The sequence below is a fragment of the Balaenoptera ricei genome, chromosome 20, assembly GCF_028023285.1.
Source record: "Balaenoptera ricei isolate mBalRic1 chromosome 20, mBalRic1.hap2, whole genome shotgun sequence".
In the NCBI taxonomy this organism is placed as follows: Eukaryota; Metazoa; Chordata; class Mammalia; order Artiodactyla; family Balaenopteridae; genus Balaenoptera; species Balaenoptera ricei.
Window position 1 is genome coordinate 1044114 of NC_082658.1, and position 21792 is coordinate 1065905.

Consider the following 21792-nt stretch of genomic DNA (forward strand, 5'->3'; position numbering starts at 1 on the left):
CCCTAAAGTTTTCACAAGCTACTGTCCGAGTGGGATGCCCGAAGGCAGCAGTGTCCAGTGCGTGGTCGGGTCATCCCGGGAGTCTAGGCCTGGGATTGGTCTAGGGGCCGCCAGGCTGGAAAGCGAGCCGGAGCCTGCGCTGAGGGCCGAGCCGTCGCCATGACAACGCCGCCCGGCGCAGCGGGGCGGGGAAACGCGAGCGCCGACGTGCCTGCTCCCGACCTGCTAGGCAGGGGCAGCAGAGGCCCGGAGCGTCGCCAGGGCAACGGCGCCGCGCGGCCTGGGGGCCGGGGAAACGCGAGTGCGGAAGTCCCCGCCCCCGGCCGGCTGGGCGGGGCAGCAGAGGCCCCGAGCGTCACCATGGCAACGGCGCCGCGCGCGGCCGCGGCCGGAGGCGTGGGGAAGGGGGCGGGGCCTGTGAGCTGAGCACCTCCCCCCGTCCCGCCGCCCAGCCGGCTCCCCCCTCCCTCTGGGCCTGCTGTGAGGCTGCGACCGCTGCGCCCGCACGGATTTGAAACCTTTTTGTGGCGGCGGCGGCGGCGACGGCGGCGACGGCGGCGGCCGCTCGGAAAGCTTGCACGTAGGGGCGCCAGGTTCTCGTTTTTCCGATTTTTCCCTCCGGGGTCCCCACACGCGGGTTCTCGGGTGGAATTTTGCGCGGGGAGCGGTCGCTGCGTGGGCGGGCCCGGGCCTCTCTCCAGGCCTGTGGGGCGCGCGCCGCGGGGGCCTCTGGGCGCGGGCGGCCGCTGCTTCGCGGGCGGACTGGAGTCCGGGCCGAGGAGGGCGGGGAGGCTCTGAGAAAGTTGGGGCGGGTCAGCATGTCGGGGTTCGGGCACCTGACGGGGTCGCGCCCGTGAGACGTGTGCGCGCGGACGCGGCGGGGCCTCGGCCCGGGTCCCCCCGCTCACCCCCCGCCGCCCCGCCTCACCCGGGTCGCGGCCCTGGTCTCTGGCCGGCGGGAGCACTTCCCCCCGGAGCCGGACGGCGTCCTGGGCCCTCGGGGTGGGGGGGCGGCCCCCGGGAGGCCCGGCCCGCCGCCGGCCCGCCGGGCACGACCCAGTGTCCCGGGTCCGAGTGTTCGAGGGACGAGGGACGTCCATGCGAGCGGCCTGTGTGCTGAGTGAGGGTCGTGCGCCCTCCCTGTTTACAGGGGCGTGGACACGGGATAGAAAAGGCCGGTGCGGGGGCACGAGCCGCCCCGCAGGGCTCAGGCTGCGGCCCAGCCGCCCGTTTCTGGGGCCCCCGGGCCGTCACTGGCCCCCCGAGGCCTCGGCGTGCTCCCCCGTCTCCAGGGTGATGCCGGGGCGCGGTCAGTGCTCGGTAACTGTCCAAACACCCAGAAGGGCGAGCCGGGTGAAACAGGCACCTGTAAACCAGCTTCATGTACCGGAGGACGGTTTTCAAGTTTTGTGTAATGGCCCGCCATCTGTTTAAAGTATGGCTTGGTTGAACAAAATTGACTTTATGCAACTTTGAGGGGTGTGTTTATTTGGGGCCTGATGTATGTGGGGTGGGTTCCTTGCTGAGCGGTGTGGCTGCTTTCCCAGGACCTTTAGTGTTTGCGGCCCGCTTATGCTTTGCTGACCCCTGTGACTGCTCAGCACCTTGAGGAGGTCTGAGCCCGTTTTGTAGCTGTCCACATAGACACAGGTTTAAAACGAGACAGTGCCGGTGAGTTAGATAAAAGACATGATCCAACTGTATCATCGCTATAAGCAAGACTCACCCAGTTTACTTCTTTTTTGCGTTTGCACTAATTTATGTGACTGGCAGGCACGCTCTAAGTATTTTAAACCTAAGTCAAAGATACAGCTTTCCTTAGTTTTTAATTCTAATAATTTAAATCTGCAATTCTAATAAATCGTAATAAAACTTTTTGATTAGCTGGGACTAAGTAGATATAACCTACTTATAAGATGTAATTTGTGTAGCAAGAATTCCTTGAAAGTTTGGAACGATAACTTAATTTTTTTTCATTTTGTTGGAGAATAAATAAGGGATAAGGAAAAGCTGAGTTTTAGCTTTTACCAAGTGTCACACTGATTTTTTATTGTGCTTTTAAAAAAAATGTGTACTCTAGTATTGCATGTTATTATAGCAATTATGATTGTCTTTTATTTTTCTCCAACTTCCTTATTATTTGGAGATATTGCTGATTCATATTTAAATGGCCAAGAGGTCAGATATGATGGATCTGAGAGCTAATGGTTTCAGAATTTTAGTGTGAGCTTTATGTTTAATTTCACGACTTTGGGTCTTTTTACTGAGTTTTCATTTCCTCTAAACACTAACATCTCCTGCCTGTGTCAAAGATTTGTTGAGAATTAGTGATTATTAGGAATCTTTTTGTTTTAGCCCTAGCTACGGGTGCTCTCAGGCATATGTTAGAGTACGTGGGCAGGATGAACTGTTTAAGCCTGGAAGTACACTTCCAGGTCAAAGCTGTGCTTAAAATTCTGGGTTTATGAGTTTCCATTTGTTTGTTCATCCACTTGAATAGTTGCTTTTCAGCTTTATGATCTAACATCCAGCAGTGGTATCATAGCCTTCTGTTACCAGGTACATAACTGATGGAGTTATGTATGAATGCAGCTAGTTATTGTAGGAATGCAAAACAAAACCTAGCAACCAAATAACACCAAGCCAACTAACCAATCAGAAAATGCACTTAAATAAAATTTATCTTACCCAAGTCTTGAATTTGAAATATGTTTCTTCTACTGTAATGCAGAAGGTACAACGACCAGTTTTGGTAAATAGAATTAAGGGCAATAGTATTTCTATTCTAGAGGACCTATTTGGTACTCAGAACAGAATTTTTTTTTTTAAAAAAAAAACAACCACAGGCATACCTTATTTTATTGCGCTTTGCTTTATTACGCTTTTGCGTTTTTTACAGATTGAAGGTTTGTGGCAGCCCTGCCTTGAGCAAGTTTACCAGTGCCATGTTCCAACAGCGTTTGCTCATTTTGTGTCTCTGCGTCACATTTTGGTAATTCTCGCAATATTTCAAACCCTCCACCCCCAAAAAGATTATGAATTGCTGAAGGCTCAGATGATGGATAACTTTTATTTTAGTAATAAAGTAATTTTTAATTAAGGTAGGTATGTACATTTTTTTAGTATAATGCTATTGAACACTTAATAGACTATAGTATAGCATAAACATACCTTTTATGTGCACTGGGAAAGCACAGTATTCGTGTGACTCGCTTTATTGCGATATTTGCTTCATTGCCGTGGTCTGGAACTGAACCTGCAATATTTCTGAGGTTTGCCTGTATTAGTCATGTAAAAGTAGAACATTAATCCCTTTAGTTAGCTTTTATTTACCAGTCGATTCTTCAGCTTCTATTATGTGCCGTGGAATGTGCTGGGTACCTACTAAGTTGTGTCAGTCACGGTCCCTGCCTTTCAGGAGCATCTCACAGATGGTGGCAGACCTGTGAATAGTACACAGATGTGTACGAAAAAGGTAACAGCCTGATGAATGCCGTGGCGCAGATGTGAGCAGTACACACTGAGATGGAGAGATGAGTCTGGGATGTGTGGGGCAAGCTCTACTCTGAAGTGGTGTCTGAGCTGCATTTGCTGATGTCTCCATGCAGGGGGACCGCCTGTGTGATCCTGTAAGGAAGGGCTTGGAGTGTTTGTAGAAAGGCAGGGAGTTCACCGGTGGGGCATGGTCATCTGTGCGCGTGTGTGTGCACGTGTGTGCGTGTGCGTGTGTGTGTAGGGAGCTCAGAAGGCAAAGGCCCTGGCAGGCCTAACTTCGGGTTTGGATCCTGTCCCGTGGCAGTGGGCGGTGGAGACAGGAAGTGATGAGCGGAGCTTTGTACTTGGGACATCTCTGGTGCCAGTGAGGTCTGCAGCAGGGCGAGTTCGGGTGCCTCGGCGGTGGGGAGGGCTTGCTCTGAGAGGGCGGCGGTGAGAAGAGGCCCACGGGCAGGTTCTGAGACATTTCGGAGCGTTTGTTGCTGTGTTGGCTCACGGGGCTTAGCGAATGGGGACGGCGGAGGGGAAGGAGTCGGTGTGAAACAGCGACGAGGCCCCTGACGGCGATGGAGGTCTGGGCGGCAGGGCGGACGCTCAGCGCTTCCGACGCGGGGCCGAGCACGTGAGGATGTGCTCCCGAGGAGGCAAGTTGGGAGGTGGAGGGAAGAGCAGGCCTTGTTCCTCCCAGGAGGAGGTGAGCTTCCCACGTGGAGGGTCAGGGGAGCTGGAACGGCTTAGGGGCTTGGAGAGGGCTGGTAAAAGTTTCAGGGCTGCCTTGCGGAGGGCGAAATGGGAGAAAACGGAGGATTCCGGTGGGACCTCAGGGCGGTGCCCGTTTCCTCCAGCAGACCTTCAGCTGAGGAGTGAAGGACGGTGTCGAGCGGTCGCTGCCGTGCGGAATAGGGAGGAAACGAGCCCGATCGGCCAGAGGGGATTTTGGTGGGCGGCAGCGATGCGGGGGGAGCGCTGCGTCCGGTCCGCCGGCGGGGGCCTCATGAGAGGGGCGTTGGGGGCGGGCTTGCGAGAGCCGTGGCTGGGGGCGGTGCCCGCCGGAGCGGGGGGAAGACCCCCGGCGGGGCGCGCTGGTCCCCGAGGGAACCGCGGGCTGCGAGGGACGGCCGGCGGGCGGACGCACAGGGGCCGGGGACAGGGCCGTCCGCGCAGGGGCTGCTGGTGTTGAGGTGGGCGCCCCGGGGAACGTTAGGGGCCCGCTGAGCAGAGGGAGGGCGTCTGTGGAGCAGGGCCGCCGACGGGGCACACCGGAGCCTTTCCCCAAACATGTGGTTTGTAAACCGGACACATGACAGCTTGGGGACCGTGCATGGCGTGGAGATGGTGCGCATCCTTACCAAGGCATTTCGAACCTGAGAGGAACATGTGGGCTGTTGGGTATATTTTAAACGGAAGACATTTTGTCAGAAGCTCTGTGCCTGAGTTTGGGGGTCCACCCCCTTCATATTAAGTGGTTTTCTTCCTGATTAGGAAGAAGTACGAGGACCAGTATTTTACGTTTTTTGGTGGAAGTTAAACATTTTACATTTACGTACGCTTAAAATCGCTTTCTTGGCGTGCAGTGTGATGAAGTTTTACACAGACTCAGAATGGGTTTTGATGACCTCGGGCACAGAAGGCGCGCGGGACGATCGCAGCGCCCCGTGTGCCCTCCGTGCGCCCCAGCGCGCCGCCGAGCTGTTCCGTATGCCTGCGGCTTTTGCCTTTTCGGGGATGCCGTTCGAGCGGGTGTCGCTGTCCGGCACGCGGCCCTCCGGGAACGGCGCCTTGCGCGTCGCGTCGTCGCGCGTGGACGCTCCCCCCTATGGCGGGGCCCGTGGGCGCTTCCTTCCTCCCTCTGCCCGAGCGCTGTTTCGTTGTGTGGCGAGGCCACGGCGGTTTATCCATTTCCCGGGGGAGGGACACGTGGGTGTTTCCAGGGTTTGGTGGCTACAGAAGAAGAAAGCGGCTAGAAACAGTACATCCGGGTTTCTGTGCGAATAGAGATTTTGCTTCTCCTGAATAAATGCCCAAGAAGGGGTTTCTGGCTCCCCCGCTAGGGGTATGTGTGCCCGGGTGGGCAGTGGCTAGCCTGTCCTCCGGAGCGGCTGCACCGCGTTGTGTTCCCCCCGGCAGCGCGTGAGAAGGCCTCTCGTTCTGCGCCCGCAGCAGCTTTGCTGGCGTTTGCCTTTTTAATTTCAGCTGTCCTAACAGGCAGGTAGTGATATCTCACTGTGGTTTTAATGTGCGTTTCTCTAATGACTAATGATGTGAAGCATCTTTTTCACGTGCTTACTTCTCAACTGTATATCTTCTTTGGTAAAGGAACTACTTTTTTTTGCTGATTACTTTTATTGGGTTGTTCGTTTTCTTATGGTTTAGTTTTAAAAGTTACTTATGTATTCTTGATATAGGTCCTTTCTGAGGTAAATGATTTGCAGTATTTTCTCCCAGGCTGTAGCTTATCTTTTCAACTCCTGGAAAGAGTTCTTTGCAGAACAGAAATTTTTCATTTTGATACAGTCCAATATCAATTTTTTCTTTTACAGGTAGTGCTTTTAGTGTTATGTCTAAGAAATCCTTGACTAACCCCAAGTCATGAAGACTTTCGTCTATGTTTTCTTCTAAGAGTTTTATAGTTTTACATTTTACACTTAGGTCTGTTATTTATTTTGAGTTAATTTTTGTATACAGAGTGAGGTTGTTTGTTTAAATTTATTTATGCATATGGATCCCCAATAGTTACAGCATCATTTGTTGTAAAAACTATCATTTCTCCATGAATTGTACCTTTGTCGAGGGTCAGTTGTCCACATTTGTGTTGGTCAATTTCTGGACTCTCTAGTTTGTTCCATTGGTCTATGTGTCTTATCCTTTCACCAATACCACATTGTCTTGACTACTGTAGTTTTATAGTGCATCTTAAATCAGGTAATGTGAGTCTTCCAAACTTGTTCTTCTTTTTCAGAATTGTTTCTGCTATTCTAATTCCTTTAACTTTCCACGTAAATTTTAGAATCAGCTTGTGTATATCTACAAAGAATACTGCTGGGATTTTGATTGGAATTGCATTAAATCTATAGATCAATTTGGGGGTGTTTAATACTACTGAGTTTCCTTTGATCTGTTTCATGAGTTCTGTAGTTTTCAGCATACAGATCTTAATATTTTAATTTTAAATCTTTTACAGGCTGAATTATGGAAATGGGAAGTGAAGAAGAAAAATGGGAGAAGCTGGATGCGGAATTTGATCACTTTGTGGTAGATATGAAGCCCTTTGTTCTAAAATTACCCCATAGGTCAGGTAAGATTATGTTTGAAAATTACGTTCTTAAAATTAATTTTTTTCTTTGTATTATTTAGTCGAATCCATGAACGTTCAAAATGAAAAGTAGATTCATTTAATAACAGTTTTCATCTTAAGCTGATAAAGGATTGTTTACCTTGAGCTGTTGGAGGGTAAACAAATTTAGTCATGATGTCCTACTGAACTGTGGAAAGGTATTATTACTGTGAGACCACTTCTCACACGTCATGAGCTTAAATTGCATGGGTCTTTAAAGTTAGCTGAAACTGTTTTTTCCTGCGTCTTTTTCCTCCTACCATGAAGATGGTTCCTGTTTCAGGAGCCTGCTGTCCACCTGTCTCTGACCCTTTTGTTTATCAAAGCAGAAAAGAATCTGTTCGTCTTACATGCTCATTGGTTGACTGAATAAAATCAAGTGTGAATGAGTTTTTGTTGCCAACTTGTCTGCAGTTCCTATCCTGTTCTCCTCTGTGAGTCTTTGTCTCAAGTAAAAGATGTTCAGGTAATTTAAGGTTTATCAGAGAGCAGTTGAAGAGAGTTTGAGGAGCAAGGAAGATTCTCTGAGTCATAGTAGGCGCAAGGCTGGCCATAAAGGTAAATCTGATTTGGGAGCTTTTGCGAGGAGGGTTCGGAGTGGGACCAGGAGACTGGCTTTTACCCCAGTGCTGTCCAAGTTCCCTGTTTCTGTGAGGTGTCTGAGTCAACTTCATATTCAACATGAGGAGCCAGCTCAATATTAGATCTTTATTCCAGGGAGCTGCGTTGGGAAAAGGGAGCGTAGCGTATGAGTTAACGCTTTCTGTGGTCACCCGTCGTACCAGACAGGGCCTGCAGCCTGTCCGAGTCGAGGGTGGCTTGGCGTGGTCTTCCCTTCACTTCTCTTCCTCTGCCTTCTTCTCTTGCCTTGTTCGATGGTAACCTCGTCTTTCTTCCTCTGCTTTTCTTAAAATGAACATTTCCTGTCCCGTGGCTCATTCATGATTAGTTGAATTAGTATTTAATGATATTTCTATACCGTGTCCTCTTCTGATACTCACTGCCTTTTTTTCCTTCTTGTCTTAGATCTGCTGATTAGAATAAATGTATATTAAAATCTCTCATTATAAATGTACTTCAAACTATCCTCATATTTCATCTTCTTTTTTTTTTTAAGATGCAGTATCAATTTTAAAAAATAATTAATTTATTTTTGGCTGCATTGGGTCGTTTTTGCTGCACGTGGGCTTTCTGTAGTTGGGGTGAGTGGGAGCTACTCTTCCTTGTGGTGCGTGGGCTTCTTGGGGTGACTTCTCATTGCGGTGGCTTCTCTGGTTGCGGAGCACGGGCGCTAGGTGCGTGGGCTTCAGTAGTTGTGACTCGTGGGCTCTAGAGCACAGGCTCAGTAGTTGTGGCACACAGGCTTAGTTGCTCCGTGGCATGTGGGATCTTCCCAGACCAGGGCTCGAACCCGTGTACCCTGCATTGGCAGGCGGATTCTTAACCACTGCGCCACCAGGGAAGTCCCTCATCTTCTTTTAAAAAAGGATTTGGGGTACATAGAATTGGATTAATTGTAATCTTTGGTTCATGACTCATTGTCAGTATGTATTGGTACATCCCTGACCCTCTTTTATGTAATTAATTCATAGTGAATGCTCAGAAACTCACATCCCAGTCAAGAACCTGAACATTCATAATAACTTAAATTTCATTATAGTTAAATTCTACTTTTGATAATGGTTTTCCCCATTATTTTAAATAGAGGAATTAATTTTTTTCATTAGCCAAGTTGTTGTACTAAGATCTATTCATCAACTATTATATGGATTTCAGTTTGCTGCAGGGCATATAAAAATACATAGTTTGAAAAACTGTTTGCTTAAGTTTATCAGTTTTAGTTTGTATTTTCTTTTTGCCCAAAGTATGTCCGATATTTCAAGAAGTTTGTTTCGTGACTATATAATTTTCAAAGCTAAAAATACAAAAGTTATTTAGAGACTACCTTTCATACCTGTAGTGATAAATCCAGCATGAGCAAAGTGGTAAATCTGCCCAGGGATTTTTGTAGGTAAAACAATAAATGAATATGACCTTTAGAAACTAAGAGATTGAAGCAGATTTGTGATTTGTGTTAGATATATAATCCTCAAATTGAGTTAGACTGATAAAAGATTAACGTCAAAATGGTTTTCCTGAGACCTAAAAACAATTCTGTGTTGAGGTAAGATAAGATAGTCAATAGGTCATTATATGTGGATTAAACTGTGCTACATTTTTAAGGTAGCTTTTAAAGGGATAATTATTTTTCAAAATTACATGTAAATATGTAACCCTCAATTATTTTTAGAGAGGTTAAAAGAAATTCCTAAATAAATCATCCACAAATCCCTGAAGATTACCAGTTTTAATAAATAAAACATTTGAGATTCAATTTTAGATTAGGTTTAAAATGCTAAATAAGGTTGCGTTCTCTTTCTCTTGGTTTGTATAATGAGAATTACAGAGTTTTCAACACAACTAAAATTATTTTAGAGATGGTTTTACAGCAAAATTTTTGTCTCAGAGATTTATTTGGTAGCAATCCTGAGATCTTTTTACTAGTTAATTGATAAAGTTAAACTCTAGACCAGGGGTTGGCAAACTGTAGCCCCTGGGCCACATCCAGTCTGCTGCCTTTTTTGTAAAGTTTTATTAGAAAACAGCCATAACCATTCGGTGACGTGTGGTGTGAATGGTGTGTGGCTGCTTTCATGCTGCAGCGGCAGAGTTGGGAAGATGTCATATGGCTGCAAAACCTAGAATATTCGCTGTCCGCCAACCCCTGCTGCAGGCTAGAGCGGATGTTTTATGGGTCTTTAATGTAATGTTTTATTTTCTGAGAACTCAAGTCTCTAACAGCCCCTGTGTATTTCTAGAGCGGCAGAGGTGTGCACTTTGGATTAGAAAACTGTGTGAGCCTTCAGGAACGGGAGCGGGAGTCACAGGCAGGAGGAATCGGAATCTGTACGCAAAGCTCTTACTGCACATGCTCAGGCGAGGGGCTCTCGAGGGCCCTTTCACCCACCGCCCTGAGCCAGGGACGCTGAAAACTTTACCTTCGTACATGGTAGGTGTCTTTGACCAAAAGATGCGTTAGTTTGTTTCTCTAGAAGTGTCAATTTATCATCCCATTTGGGAATGGTCATATTATTAAGTTACAAGTCCTAGATAATATGTTAGCTAAAACTAGTTTTTTGCTCCCTGATTCTGTTTTTTCCCACCTTGAATGGAAATCAGATATTGAGCTCTAATGGAACCATACTTAATTGATTTAGTCATCCTGCAGTATTCTACAATATTTCTAAAAAAATTAAAATGAATTTTTAAATATTGAGCCTTAATTTCCCACTAATTTTCACTGGATTATGTAATAATTTATGGATGTCAGTAAATTCTAGTTTATTAAGCTTTTCTATATGTATTATTTAATGTAATGAGAGGTTGGATTGAATGACTTTTTAAAGTTTTTTTTAAAATTTATTTATTTATTTTTGGCTGTGTTGGGTCTTCGTTGCTGCGCTTGGGCTTTCTCTAGTTGGAGCGAGCAGGGGCTACTCTTCGTTGCGGTGTGCGGGCTTCTCATTGTGGTGGCTTCTTTTGTTGCAGAGCATGGGCTGTAGGTGCACGGGCTTTAGTAGTTGTGGCACGCGGGCTCAGTAGTTGTGGCTCGCGGGCTCTAGAGCGCAGGCTCAGTAGTTGTGGCGCATGGGCTTAGTTGCTCCACGGCATGTGGGGTCTTCCCGGACCAGGGCTCGAACCTGTGTCCCCTGTATTGGCAGGCGGATTCTTAACCACTGCGCCACCAGGGAAGTCCCGGTCCATCTATTCTTAATGACCGAAGGTAGAACATTTTCTGAAACAGATTCAGATGTTGAAATATGAGTGTATTGTATCATGCTTTCCCTTTCACACTCATTTTATGGAATTGTAGGAAAGGGCTTTATTTTACAAATGTTAATCATGTAAAGGCCTAGAGACCTGTCTTGGATTTTTCAGCTAGCTTGTGGCAACTAAATTCTAGGTATTCAAGTCTGTTGTTCCTAGATGAAGAGATTCCTAATTTTTATTTCTGATTTTTATTGATTTTGGTTTCTCTGCCTACTGATGTGTGTGTGTGTGTGTGTGTGTGTGTGTGTGTGTGTGTGTGTGTGTGCAGAGTAGTTAATGATCACAGAAAGAAATAGGAGAGCACAAGATTTAAAAAGAACTTTTCACTTATCTTTTCATACAGCTAATATTCCTTTTGTAATATAAATCATTATTATTAGATGTATCTGTCATGTAATTTTATCATTTATCAGATTTCTTATACAGCACAACTAAAATGTAAATAAGTTATCCATTTTATGTATTTTAATATTTCATTGAATGATACATTTTTATATATTTTTATGTAATTGAATTTGAGTATTTGAAAGGTTGTCACTAAACTTGATGGAAATCTTAACTGATTATCTCATATAGTACATTTTGAAAGAATAATTTTTCTAATTTTTAAAAATCAGTCCATCTATTTTGATGAACCAAATCCAGCACAAGCCAAAGGGACCAGCCCAGAAGGATTACCAGACTGGGTGATGGGTGAGCTGGGGAACGGTGAGCGCAGATTCAGCGAATCACGGACGCTTTCTTCTGGAGAAGATTGCTCTTTGGTACAGTCGCCGACCCATGTCCACAGGTACGCCATGAACTTGGGGTTTCAAGTGTGTTTCATTATTTAGCCTGTCTTTGGAACTGGTTAATACATTCCATTTTTCCATGTTTTTTTTTAATGGTAAGTAGTTGGTTTACTTTATATTTTTGCTGTGAAGTTGAGGGCTATGAAGGCATGTTGTATAGGTAAAATAACAGTTTTGCTTTTCCATTTATTGTATATTCAAGATTATATTATGTTTTTAGCTGCTTTTTGGATATATGTTAAATATTTTTATCTATTCCATTGCTTGGAAAGTGGTGCCTGAAAATCTTTAAATGACACAATTCTCTGTTTTCCTTTATGACAAGCATGAATTAAGAATATTTCACTGACTTCAACCAAATATAACATCCTCCATATCCATCTTGAAGCTTATGCTTGAATTTTTCTCCTTTCCCCCTCATTGAACAGTATTCGTTTTGATTTAATAAAATAATGAATGCAAACATAAACCCTATTAAACTGTGCTTTCTTACTAGAGTACTAAGCTTAAATAGGATTTTTAGAACAAATAAAAGTGAACTTCTGAGTTTTTTAAGTACACAATAAAACAATTGTTGCTGTAGTATAACTTTTGGCCTTTAGGACGGATAGATTTAAATTGGACTTTTTATCAGATTTTGAGTTTTACCTTTGGCACTGTTCCCTGAAATGTTAAAATATTGGACAGTGTCAACTCATACGTCACTCCTCACCATTCTCTTGGTAATTTTAATTTTTGGAATTTGATTAGGTTAACAATGTAATCTCTCTTTTCTGCTATAATTTTCTTTAGTTTATTCCTTGAAAGATACAGAAATCTTATTAATAATTTGCAATGTCTTCATAGTTGATATAGTCTGGTTATGTTTTTCAGACCTCAGGTATTATGGTGGAAAAGAACAGGTGAACATAAAGCAAGAGATCCAGTCCATATGAAATTTTTTTATTAGAAAGGGGAAACAAATTAATATGGAACAGGAAGAGGTGGTATAATTAAGGACATGTTTCGGAAGAGTGAAAAGGAATGAATAGATGAGTCCATAGCAGGTGGTGTTAAATACTAATTTTTGCCTTCCTAGGAGATTCAGAAGCAGAAGAGGTGTGACTGTGGAATTTTTGTTAGCCTTGTAGCAGTAAGCGGGGGTGTAAGGAGATTGTGGTCCCTTTACAGAGACTGCGGCAGGGACAGTGTTCTTCCTGTCTGCACGGTATTTCCAGTGCCTGGCCCTGGGCGGGCACCTGTGACAAACGGCATGAGTCTTAGTTTTTGGTGAGTGCGTACACGAGTCAGTGAATGGGCTGTTAGGCACTGCCACACATTGAATTTATTCTGGACACAACCCCTCTGAGACAGGCATATTGTGGCAGAGAGAATGGCTCACAAGGATTTGCAAAAAGTACTGTTAGAAAAAGTTGAGGGAAGGATAAATTTTGGAAGAAGTTAAGAGATGTATGGTTATAGGCTACAGAGATGCCCTGTTTGTGTCCTAACCTTTTTATATTTTTAACAATGCAATTAGTAAAGACAATGAAGCAACTGGAAAAGGTAAGTCTCTTTCTAGTTGAGTGCTAGAATTTCACTAAGGCCAAGGCCAAGTAGGGCTGCAAAAACAAAACTCAGGGGTATCTTTACTTACATGCTTCTCTTAATTTAACTTGATCTATTTAAAAATTTGAATTTGCACATACATTAATTAACAGATATTTGTAATTTTACGTACATGAAGGCACTTAAAAATAAAACTAACATTTACTTCATCTAAAGGCAATACAATTGATTTAAGACCAGATACAAAATGTGTGAGATCAGATCAGTAGTGGTGGTGGAATCTATTGATGGTCTGTCTTCATATTTTTTTCTGAAGTTGTTCCTTTGCTCTGAGTGGTCATACTGTGCTGCTGAAGAAGTTAGAATCTGCTCGTGTTGACCTAATACATCTCCTCCGTTCTGCAAGACATTGTTTAAAAAGTTTAAGAGGCTTATAATATTTGACACATGTATGTTTCTGTAGTGAATAATTGATTGTTACTTAGAACTGAAGTTTAAGGCTGCCTCATAAATGTTACAACCACTTCAACTTGTCCTTTGAACGTCCCCTTTAATCTTAAAAGATTTTCCCCCTTAGTGTTTCTTTTTTGATCACTTTATAAAATCCTGCTTTACTTAGACCTTTTTGTATGTGAAGTATTTCTAATGGCATTTTAGATTATGCTGTTTGTGTCCTAGCCTTTTTATATTATTAAAGATGCAGAGTCCTTTTGAAGCCTCTTTGTTAGGACTCCCTATTCAATAGAGACGGCACCTTTCCTTTACCTTTATTCTTCCTGTAGGATATGGCATGTAGCCTCATTCTAGACACATTAGAAGTATTATGAGGTCATATTCTATCAGGCTTATCATCATGCTTTTTTCCACCAAATACACATTGCACACTAGTAAACTTAGCATTTCACTTCAGACAGTTTCAACACATAACTAGTCCTGTCCTGGTTTTATCCTTTGCTTTCCTTTTTCATAGTTCTTGGTGTAAGCTTATGTTATTACCCATGGTTTATTTTAGAAAAACCACTTTCCAAATTGCCTTGCCATTTTATTAGAGATATTTTATTGTATTTAATGTCAAATAGCTGCTGCTTTTCTTGACAATGAAATACTTGAATTATATTTGAATTTGGAGCATGGTTTTACAAAATGTTACTAGTGAGACGGTAGACATAGATCTCCTCCCTGTGCAGTTTGGTTAATTTCACTTAGACAACCGTGAGATATATCCATGTAAATTACTTCCCCGGTCATCTTTCAGGTGCTTACCATTGAGAGACGGTAAAGATCCTAACTGTCTTTGTGGTACAGAGTTTCAGGGGGCCCCGAGATCCTGCTCTGGGTGTTGACAGCCTTGTACAGTCCCTCCTCCTTGAGTGTGGGCAGGACTTGTGAGTGGCTTCTAGCCAATAGAATATGGCAGTGGTGATGGGCTGTCACTTCCATGAATACATTGCGATACATAGGACTCTGCCCTGCTGGCAGACTGGCTCTAGAGGCTTGCTGTTTTTTCCTTGCTGGCTTGAAGAAGCAGGCTGCCGTGAATCCCATACCCAGAAGGAACGGAAGCTGCTGACAACCGTGACAGTGGGGAAGCAGATTCTTCCCTCATTGAGTCTCCAGATGAGAGCCCAGCTCTGGGCAAACCCTGATTGCAGCAGCCTTGTGTGGCCTTAAGCAGAGGACTCAGCTCGGCTGCACCTGCACTTCTGACCCACAGAAACTATGAGAAAATGTATGTGTTGTTTAAAGCTGTTACGTCTGTGGTAATTGGTTATGCAGCAGTAGATGACTGATACAGTTTTTATCCTCATTTTAGAAAATTATACAGTCTGTGTATGGTACATGCTCTTTGTAAAAGTCTCAATGTAGAACTATGAAGAGTAAAAAGAGCCCTTCTCTCCATGTTCTTACTTCGCTTCCCTCACGAGAGGTAGTTGGCATCAACAGTTTGGTGTGTATCATTCTATAGTACACACATACCCACACGTATGTAATTAAAAATGATAAGTTGGCTTGTACTACATGTAGTGTTCTTTTGCCACTTAACTGTGTCTTAATCCTGTGTCATGTAACCTGTGTAATCTTTTTCATCACAGGTAATAATCCGTAGCGTAGGTTTACTGTACCTTACCCGTCTCGTTGCTTTTGATTCTTCAGTGTTATAGAGAACGCCTTAGTTGGCATTCTGGTCCATGTATCGTCATGCGCCTGTGTGTATGGGGGCTATTACTGATGCCGTGGCTGGGCACAGGAAAACATTTAATGGGCGAGCTGTTGGTGGGATTAGTTGTAGGTTCAGCGTCTTGTGCAATGGTAACAAAAATATATGGGCTAGTGTGGAATGATCTCTAAGGTTTATAAAGTTCAAAAGAAGTACATGAAAGTGTAGTAAGCTTCCATTCGTGTGTGTGTGTGTGTGTGTGTGTGTGTGTATGTGTGTATTTTAAAGAGAATTTATGGATACGTATGGGTACGCCCGCATGGAATATTTCTGGGTGCCACGTACGAAACTGTTTTACCTTTAGGGAGTGGGAGTAATCTGGTGTGAAAAGTTCAAAACTTTTTGGACACGTGTCTCTGTTATTTTTAATAATCACACGTTTTTTGATAGTGTCAAGTTGCGTTCCAAAACACTATCCTATTAAAATGCTTGGGCATACACACTATTTACAATAGTGATGCACATTAATAAATCTAACCATATATAGCAAATATACAGATTTAAACATAAGAATGAAATTTTCCCAATAAATAATCTCAGTGTTTGTGGATTTCACTTGTATTTCTGGTTCGTTAAAATAGGAACCAAGTGAGGCAAGTTGTACGTTTATGGAGCACCTACTGTATGCTAAATACTCTTCTAGAAATCTTTTGTAAGTTATCTGATTTCATCCTCTCTGTAATTCTGTGAGGTTGGCAAAATTGCCCTTTGTATTTATTGATGAGGTAACAGCTTCAGTAAGGTCAATAAACTTTCCCAGTGATGGATTCAGTATTGGAATCTAGGTCTTTGTGATTCCAGACCCCATATTCTTTCTGGTGTTCCATGTAGGCATGAGTACTTTATGCAGCAAATATGGAAACTTCACTATAATCCATTTTTTCTCCACTTGAGCTGTGTTAGCAATCTTGGGCGACTATACCTTTGTTCTTGGTTATTTCTAGGTTGAGTTGAAATGAGGCAGTTTGCCTTTGCTCAAATATCACTTCTGACACTTGGCAACCATGTGTCCTCAGGCAAGTTACTTACTTTCTCTAAACCCCAGTTTCGTCACCTGTAAGATGGAGATGGGGGTAGTACTAACGTCAGAGTCGTGTGGGTGAAGTGAATACTGCACGTCGAGCCTCTGACACGGGACCTGTCAAAGTGCTGGCTGTTGCTAACGCCATCATCAATGGTGCGGGGATGGTTACTTTAACAGGCCACACAGGGGCTTGCTTGTTAGAGTGACTGCTCTTTTGCTTCTCTCGTTATCTAATCTTCCCAAAGGGTATTGTCTTAAGATCCATTGGTCATTAATTATTTTCAGTTCCTAAAAGTCATTCTGTGTTCCTGAGAGAAAGAAATTAATGGCTATGCAGAAAAGTTCTGATTGTAAGTATGAATCCTGCACACTCTCAGAATAAAGAGAGGTAATAGTATTTTAGAAGAGGCTTTTGGGAGTTCCTTGGTGGTCCGGTGGTTAGGACTCAGTGCGTCCACTGCCGGGGCCCCGGGTTCAATCCCTGGTCAGGAAACTAAGATCTCGAAAGCCACACAGCGCGGCCAAAGAAATAAAAATATAAATAAAGTAAAAATAAAATAAAAGAGGCTTTGAATCAGTCTTTATTTAGATAACTCAGCAAGCCCCCTTTTCCAGGATAGAGGGAACACAGTGTGGCTGGCCCTGTTTTTAAACATTTTATCACAGCGTGTGTTAGAAGCTGCCTAAGTGATATTAGACTTCAGTTCTTGTCATCTCTGTGTGCTTTTTTCTGTGCATTATCACAAAGACGGACACAAAGATAATAGGTTTTATTCTTGTCCTCCTGTACTGTGAAAAATGTTTTGAAGCTTCTTTTTAATGGCTTGTAATTATTTTTATAACTTTTCAGTCAAGTATGATGTGGTCTGGTAGTTTATCACCAGAGTGTAGTTAGGTTCTGGGTAGGGGAAGATGAAAAAGAATGATGTAATACCCCTTATTATTTCTACTGGAAACTTTGGTTAAGAGTTATGAGTTAGGAGAAAGCAAAGAGGAGAGATGTGGAATCAATGCAGACCTTTAAACACTGCTTCACGGTGGAGGAGAGACAATGCTGCTTATTTTAGAGGACTTCACTGCTGAAAAAGAAGGCAGCAGTTGTTTACATTTCCTCAGATGCCACTTTATAAAGGTCATCATCCAGATTGCTTAAGAATTCTAGGAGCATGCAAGCAGAATTATTATTTATTATATATTACTTTTACCATATTAGATTTAGGTTAACTTTATATAAATTAAAGTTTTATCTTTTGATTTATGTTGTGTCCTTCAAATAACAAATATGTTCATACCTTTAAGAAAGGACTTGGAGAATAATTATCCTATTTTAAATGAGTATAGAGGACTATAATTTCTGTATCTTGCTTTAATGAGATCTTTCCATGGGTTGATGCCAGATTTTAGTTTGGCATGAAGAATCTAATTATAGTCCTGCCCTTGTGGAAAATATGATTTGCTTTACAATGAGCCTCTTTATGATGTGGTTTTCCAGGAATGCATTGTGGCGAAGAGCTGAGACTGTGTCCTTTAAAAATGTCTCCCAGTACAGCCCGCGTTTCATGTGCTGGTGCAGTTTAAGAACATCGCCAGCAGATGGTGACCAAGTATAATGAAAAAATGTACTTATGGTTGAGTATGTTGATCTGTGTGAAAAAACATTTTTCACTTTAAAAATATTGATTTAATTTTTAGTCTGTATACTCAAACAACTATAGTAGATAGAATCTTTTAAATTTGTTAAACTCCATTTCTATATGTAAATGGCACTGCCCTATAAATAGCTCCTGCTTCTAAATTGTTGGATGAATTTATGGGGGGGAGCTTATCATTACCTTTCCTTCCTAGGGATTCTTTATGTCCATTGGCATAAATAATTATGGTTAGGGTTACACGTAGTAAAACATCCTTAAATATTATTCACAAAAAGTACATTCATTTTATTTAAGAATTGCCCTGTTGATTAGGCAAAGATACATTCTGCAGTAGTACATTACGTATCTTCATTCCATACATATGCTACGTATATTCTGCAGCAGTATAATAGAACACCCCACAGTGGTGGGAATGTTCTGCAGCTGTGCTGTCCAGTATCGCAGGCACTATTCACATGTGACTGCTGAGCACTTGCAGTGTGGCTTCTGTGGCTGAGGAATTGAATTTTGGGTTTTAATTAGTTCAAGTAGCCATATGTGATTAGGGGCTATCAAGTGGGGCTTGGAGTTCTAGTCCTGGGTCTTCCTGCCAGGTGGAGAGCTGCTGTCTAGGTGGGAAGTGGGAGGTGAGTGTTGGTGCATCTAAACTGCCTCTGCCCCCGGGAGAGACCTGTGCTGTGTGCTTACTGCACTTCGTGGGTATCTCCCTTCTTTGGTGAGGATCGCCCGTGATCAGTATCTAGTAGCTTCCTGTTGGTCAGTCTAAGGTTTAAGAGGACCTCTCCCCAACAAGTCTTTTTGGAAGAAAGAAAAATTAATCATTTTTCTTAAATTAATGAAAGAAAAGTCAATCTTTTTCATCATTGTGTTTGGAGAGAACGTTTAGTGAGGAACAAATAGGATTAACTTGGTCTTTTTGCCAGAATGGACACTTGTTAGGTAGACGTTTAACCTTGAGCTCTAGGGGTAAGACTGCTTCATAAACAAGGGGTGGAAACTGTTTCTTAGGGTCCTCAATAGAACAGTATGTTTCACACACTCATGGGACCACTTAGCTGCTCATTAATTTTCAACAGTGATGTGCTAATTAAGTATCATTCTTAGGTATTTACCAAGGCACGGCCTAGTGACAACAATTTGTAACTGAGATGGAATAGCTTTGAAAATAATGGCCTTGCATTTCTTTTAGATTTTTTTTTTTTCATTGAGTCAGATTTTTGACAAATTTAGTCACTTCTTCCTTTTTAAAATTTTTTAATGAGTGGGGCTTTGTAATAAGTATCTCTTTGTTTCACAAGCAAGTTTCTTTTTGTGAGATCATAATATTGAACAGTTTAGTTCTGATTGTTCTTTTAAACAAAAAAGGATGACAGTAAGCTTATGTGTGTTGTAAAACTTAAAGGGAATTAAAATACTCTCGAGTGTTGATACTATTAAACCAGAGATATATTAATAAACATTGATTTAAATGAGTGACTTTTAAAGCTGGTTTTTAATTTTAAAATCAAATGTGTTATTTTAAAGTAGGAAATGGGGAAAAATATGAAGTCTTAAAATGTTTATGAATCTCTGGTCATTTTTTGGTTTTGTCAAGCTTCTCATTTATTTAAAATTTAGTTTTGTTTTTCTTTTTATTCCTAATAAAGTTCCCTTTGAAATATTAAACTAAATATATTGTGGATCCGTGGAAGTTACTTTCATTTTCTTACTTTCCGTGTTATTTGATACTTTACTGCGGTATTAATTGTTGCTAATTATTTTTATGTTTCATTGATATTTAGCAATACCGTAAGAAAACTATTCTGCAGATGGTATATAACAGTATTACTTGCCGCTCAGATGAATGCAAAGATGTGAAATCTAAAGTTAGTTCTCATTTAAGTTTTCTGATTTATAAGGCAGTAGTTGTATTACTCTTAAGAAGTTTTACCTCTGTGAAGCATAGCATATATGTAAAAAGTGTATGAAAATGACAGGCACAGTTTAAAGAGCAGTTAGAAAATAAACATCCCTACGCTGCTAACCCAGCCAAGAGATAGCACATCACTACTCCAGGAGACCTTCGGCCGTGCCTCCTCCCCCTTGTCCTGAAAGGCCAGCGCTCTGCATTTTGTGTTGATCATTTCTTTGCTTAGATCAAGATAGAGAACATGACCAGCTCTCCAGAAACCCCTCTCTCGCTCCCTCCCAATCATTTATCGTCCCCGCAAAAGGTGACCACTATTCTGCATTATATCAACATAGATTAGTTTTTGGTTCATAAAAAGGTGACCACTATTCTGCATTATATCAACATAGATTAGTTTTTGGTTTCACTTTTTTCCAGCTTCTTCTGTTCAACATTATGTAGTGAGATTGATCCGTGTTGTTGCATTTAGCAATGGATTTTTCTTTTTATTTTATTACTGTGTGAATATATCACATTTTTATGTCCATTCTGCCATTGTTGGATGTTTGGGGCGTTCCCAGCTTTTAGCTATTACAAATAATCCTGTGAACATTCTTTCACACGTCTTAGTGCACATATGTATACTGTGTTGACTTGGAAGTGTAATTACGGTAGATACTGCCAAAGAGTTTTCCAAAATGGTTATAGCAATTTACATTTCCACCAGTAAGGCTTTCAAAGTCTGTGGCTCCTCATCTTTACCAGTACTTGGTTGGTCAGTTTCTCTTAGCTCTAGCAGTTCTAGGCTGGTGGATGTGAGTTTTAATTTGCATTTTCCCTCATGACTAATGATATTGAGCACACTTTTCTATGCTTGTTGACCATTTGGGTATCTTCTTTTGTGAAGTTCCTGTTTGTTACCATTTTAATAAAAATGGTTTGTCAGTCTTTTCTCCATTGATTTTTTGCAACTCTTTATATATTCTGGAAACAAATTCTTTGATACATGTATGGCAAATGTCTTCTCCCACATTCACTGGTATGTTCTGTTGAACAATATTTAATTATAATATTATTTTTAGTCAGTCATCTCTGATATTCTTTTTTGCGTGTGTCCTGTTTAAGATTTCTTACCTTGCCTGTCTCAATATCATGGGGATACCTTCTAGAAGCTTCCTAATTTTACCTTTCTCATTTGGATATGTGCTATATCTGGAGTTGATTCTTATGTATGAAGTGATGTAGGGGTCATCCCCCTACCCCTCCTGTGGATAAATGATAGCCATTTGACCCAGTATCATTTAAAAAAGCTATTTTTCCCCACTACTATAGTTGACACCATTATTGTAAACTAGAAAATCTTACTTGTGTGGGTTTCTGGACCCTTGTCTCCTCCGATGGTCTCTTTGTCTGTGTACTAATACTACACTGCCTTAGTTACTGTGGCTTTAAAATAAGTCTTGATTTTTGGTAGTGTAGTGCATGCCCTCCAGGTTTCTTCTTCTTTAAGACTGCCTTGACTCTTTTTGGTCCTTTGCATTCCCATATAAATTCTAGAATTATCTTGCCAGTTTTAATAACACACACACACATGCCCCTGTTGAGATTTTGATTGAGAATGCATTGAGTCTGTAGATCAATTTGGGAAGAATTAATATCTTTATAATATGGAATTACTCCAAGCCCCAGGCAAGCAATGCTCTGCTCTCTGTCACTATAGTTTTGCCTTTTCTAGAAGTTTCATATGAGTGGAATCATGAATTATGTAGTCTTATGCATCTGGTTATTGTTTTTGAAGTTCATGTGGCATGTGTCAGTAATTCATTCCTTTTTATTCCTGAATGGTATTTCATTGATGAATATATTACATTTGTTTATCCACTGACTAGTTAATAGATATTTGGATTGTTACCAGTTTTTAATTATTCTGAATCATGCTGCTATGGACATTCATATACGTTTTTTTGTTTGG

At 42.1% G+C, this 21792-nt stretch overlaps 1 protein-coding gene across 12 annotated transcripts in view; it reads left to right on the forward strand.

Annotated features, from left to right (window-relative positions):
• Positions 1 to 408: 408 nt before the first annotated feature.
• Positions 409 to 21792, forward strand: part of CEP112 (centrosomal protein 112) — a 415603-nt gene continuing 394219 nt past the window's right edge. For 5 of the 12 annotated variants that reach the window (XM_059907770.1, XM_059907779.1, XM_059907777.1 and 2 more), the window contains exons 1-4: positions 409 to 593; positions 6677 to 6790; positions 9688 to 9878; positions 11317 to 11489. In XM_059907770.1, the coding sequence (XP_059763753.1) occupies positions 6685 to 6790; positions 9688 to 9878; positions 11317 to 11489 (470 nt within the window). In that variant the 5' untranslated portion in view covers positions 409 to 593; positions 6677 to 6684. Of the gene's footprint in view, positions 594 to 2947; positions 2993 to 3840; positions 3865 to 3920; positions 4190 to 6676; positions 6791 to 9687; positions 9879 to 11316; positions 11490 to 21792 lie in introns of those variants that run through there. The other 7 variants (XM_059907771.1, XM_059907778.1, XM_059907774.1 and 4 more) reach the window with 7 other exon arrangements.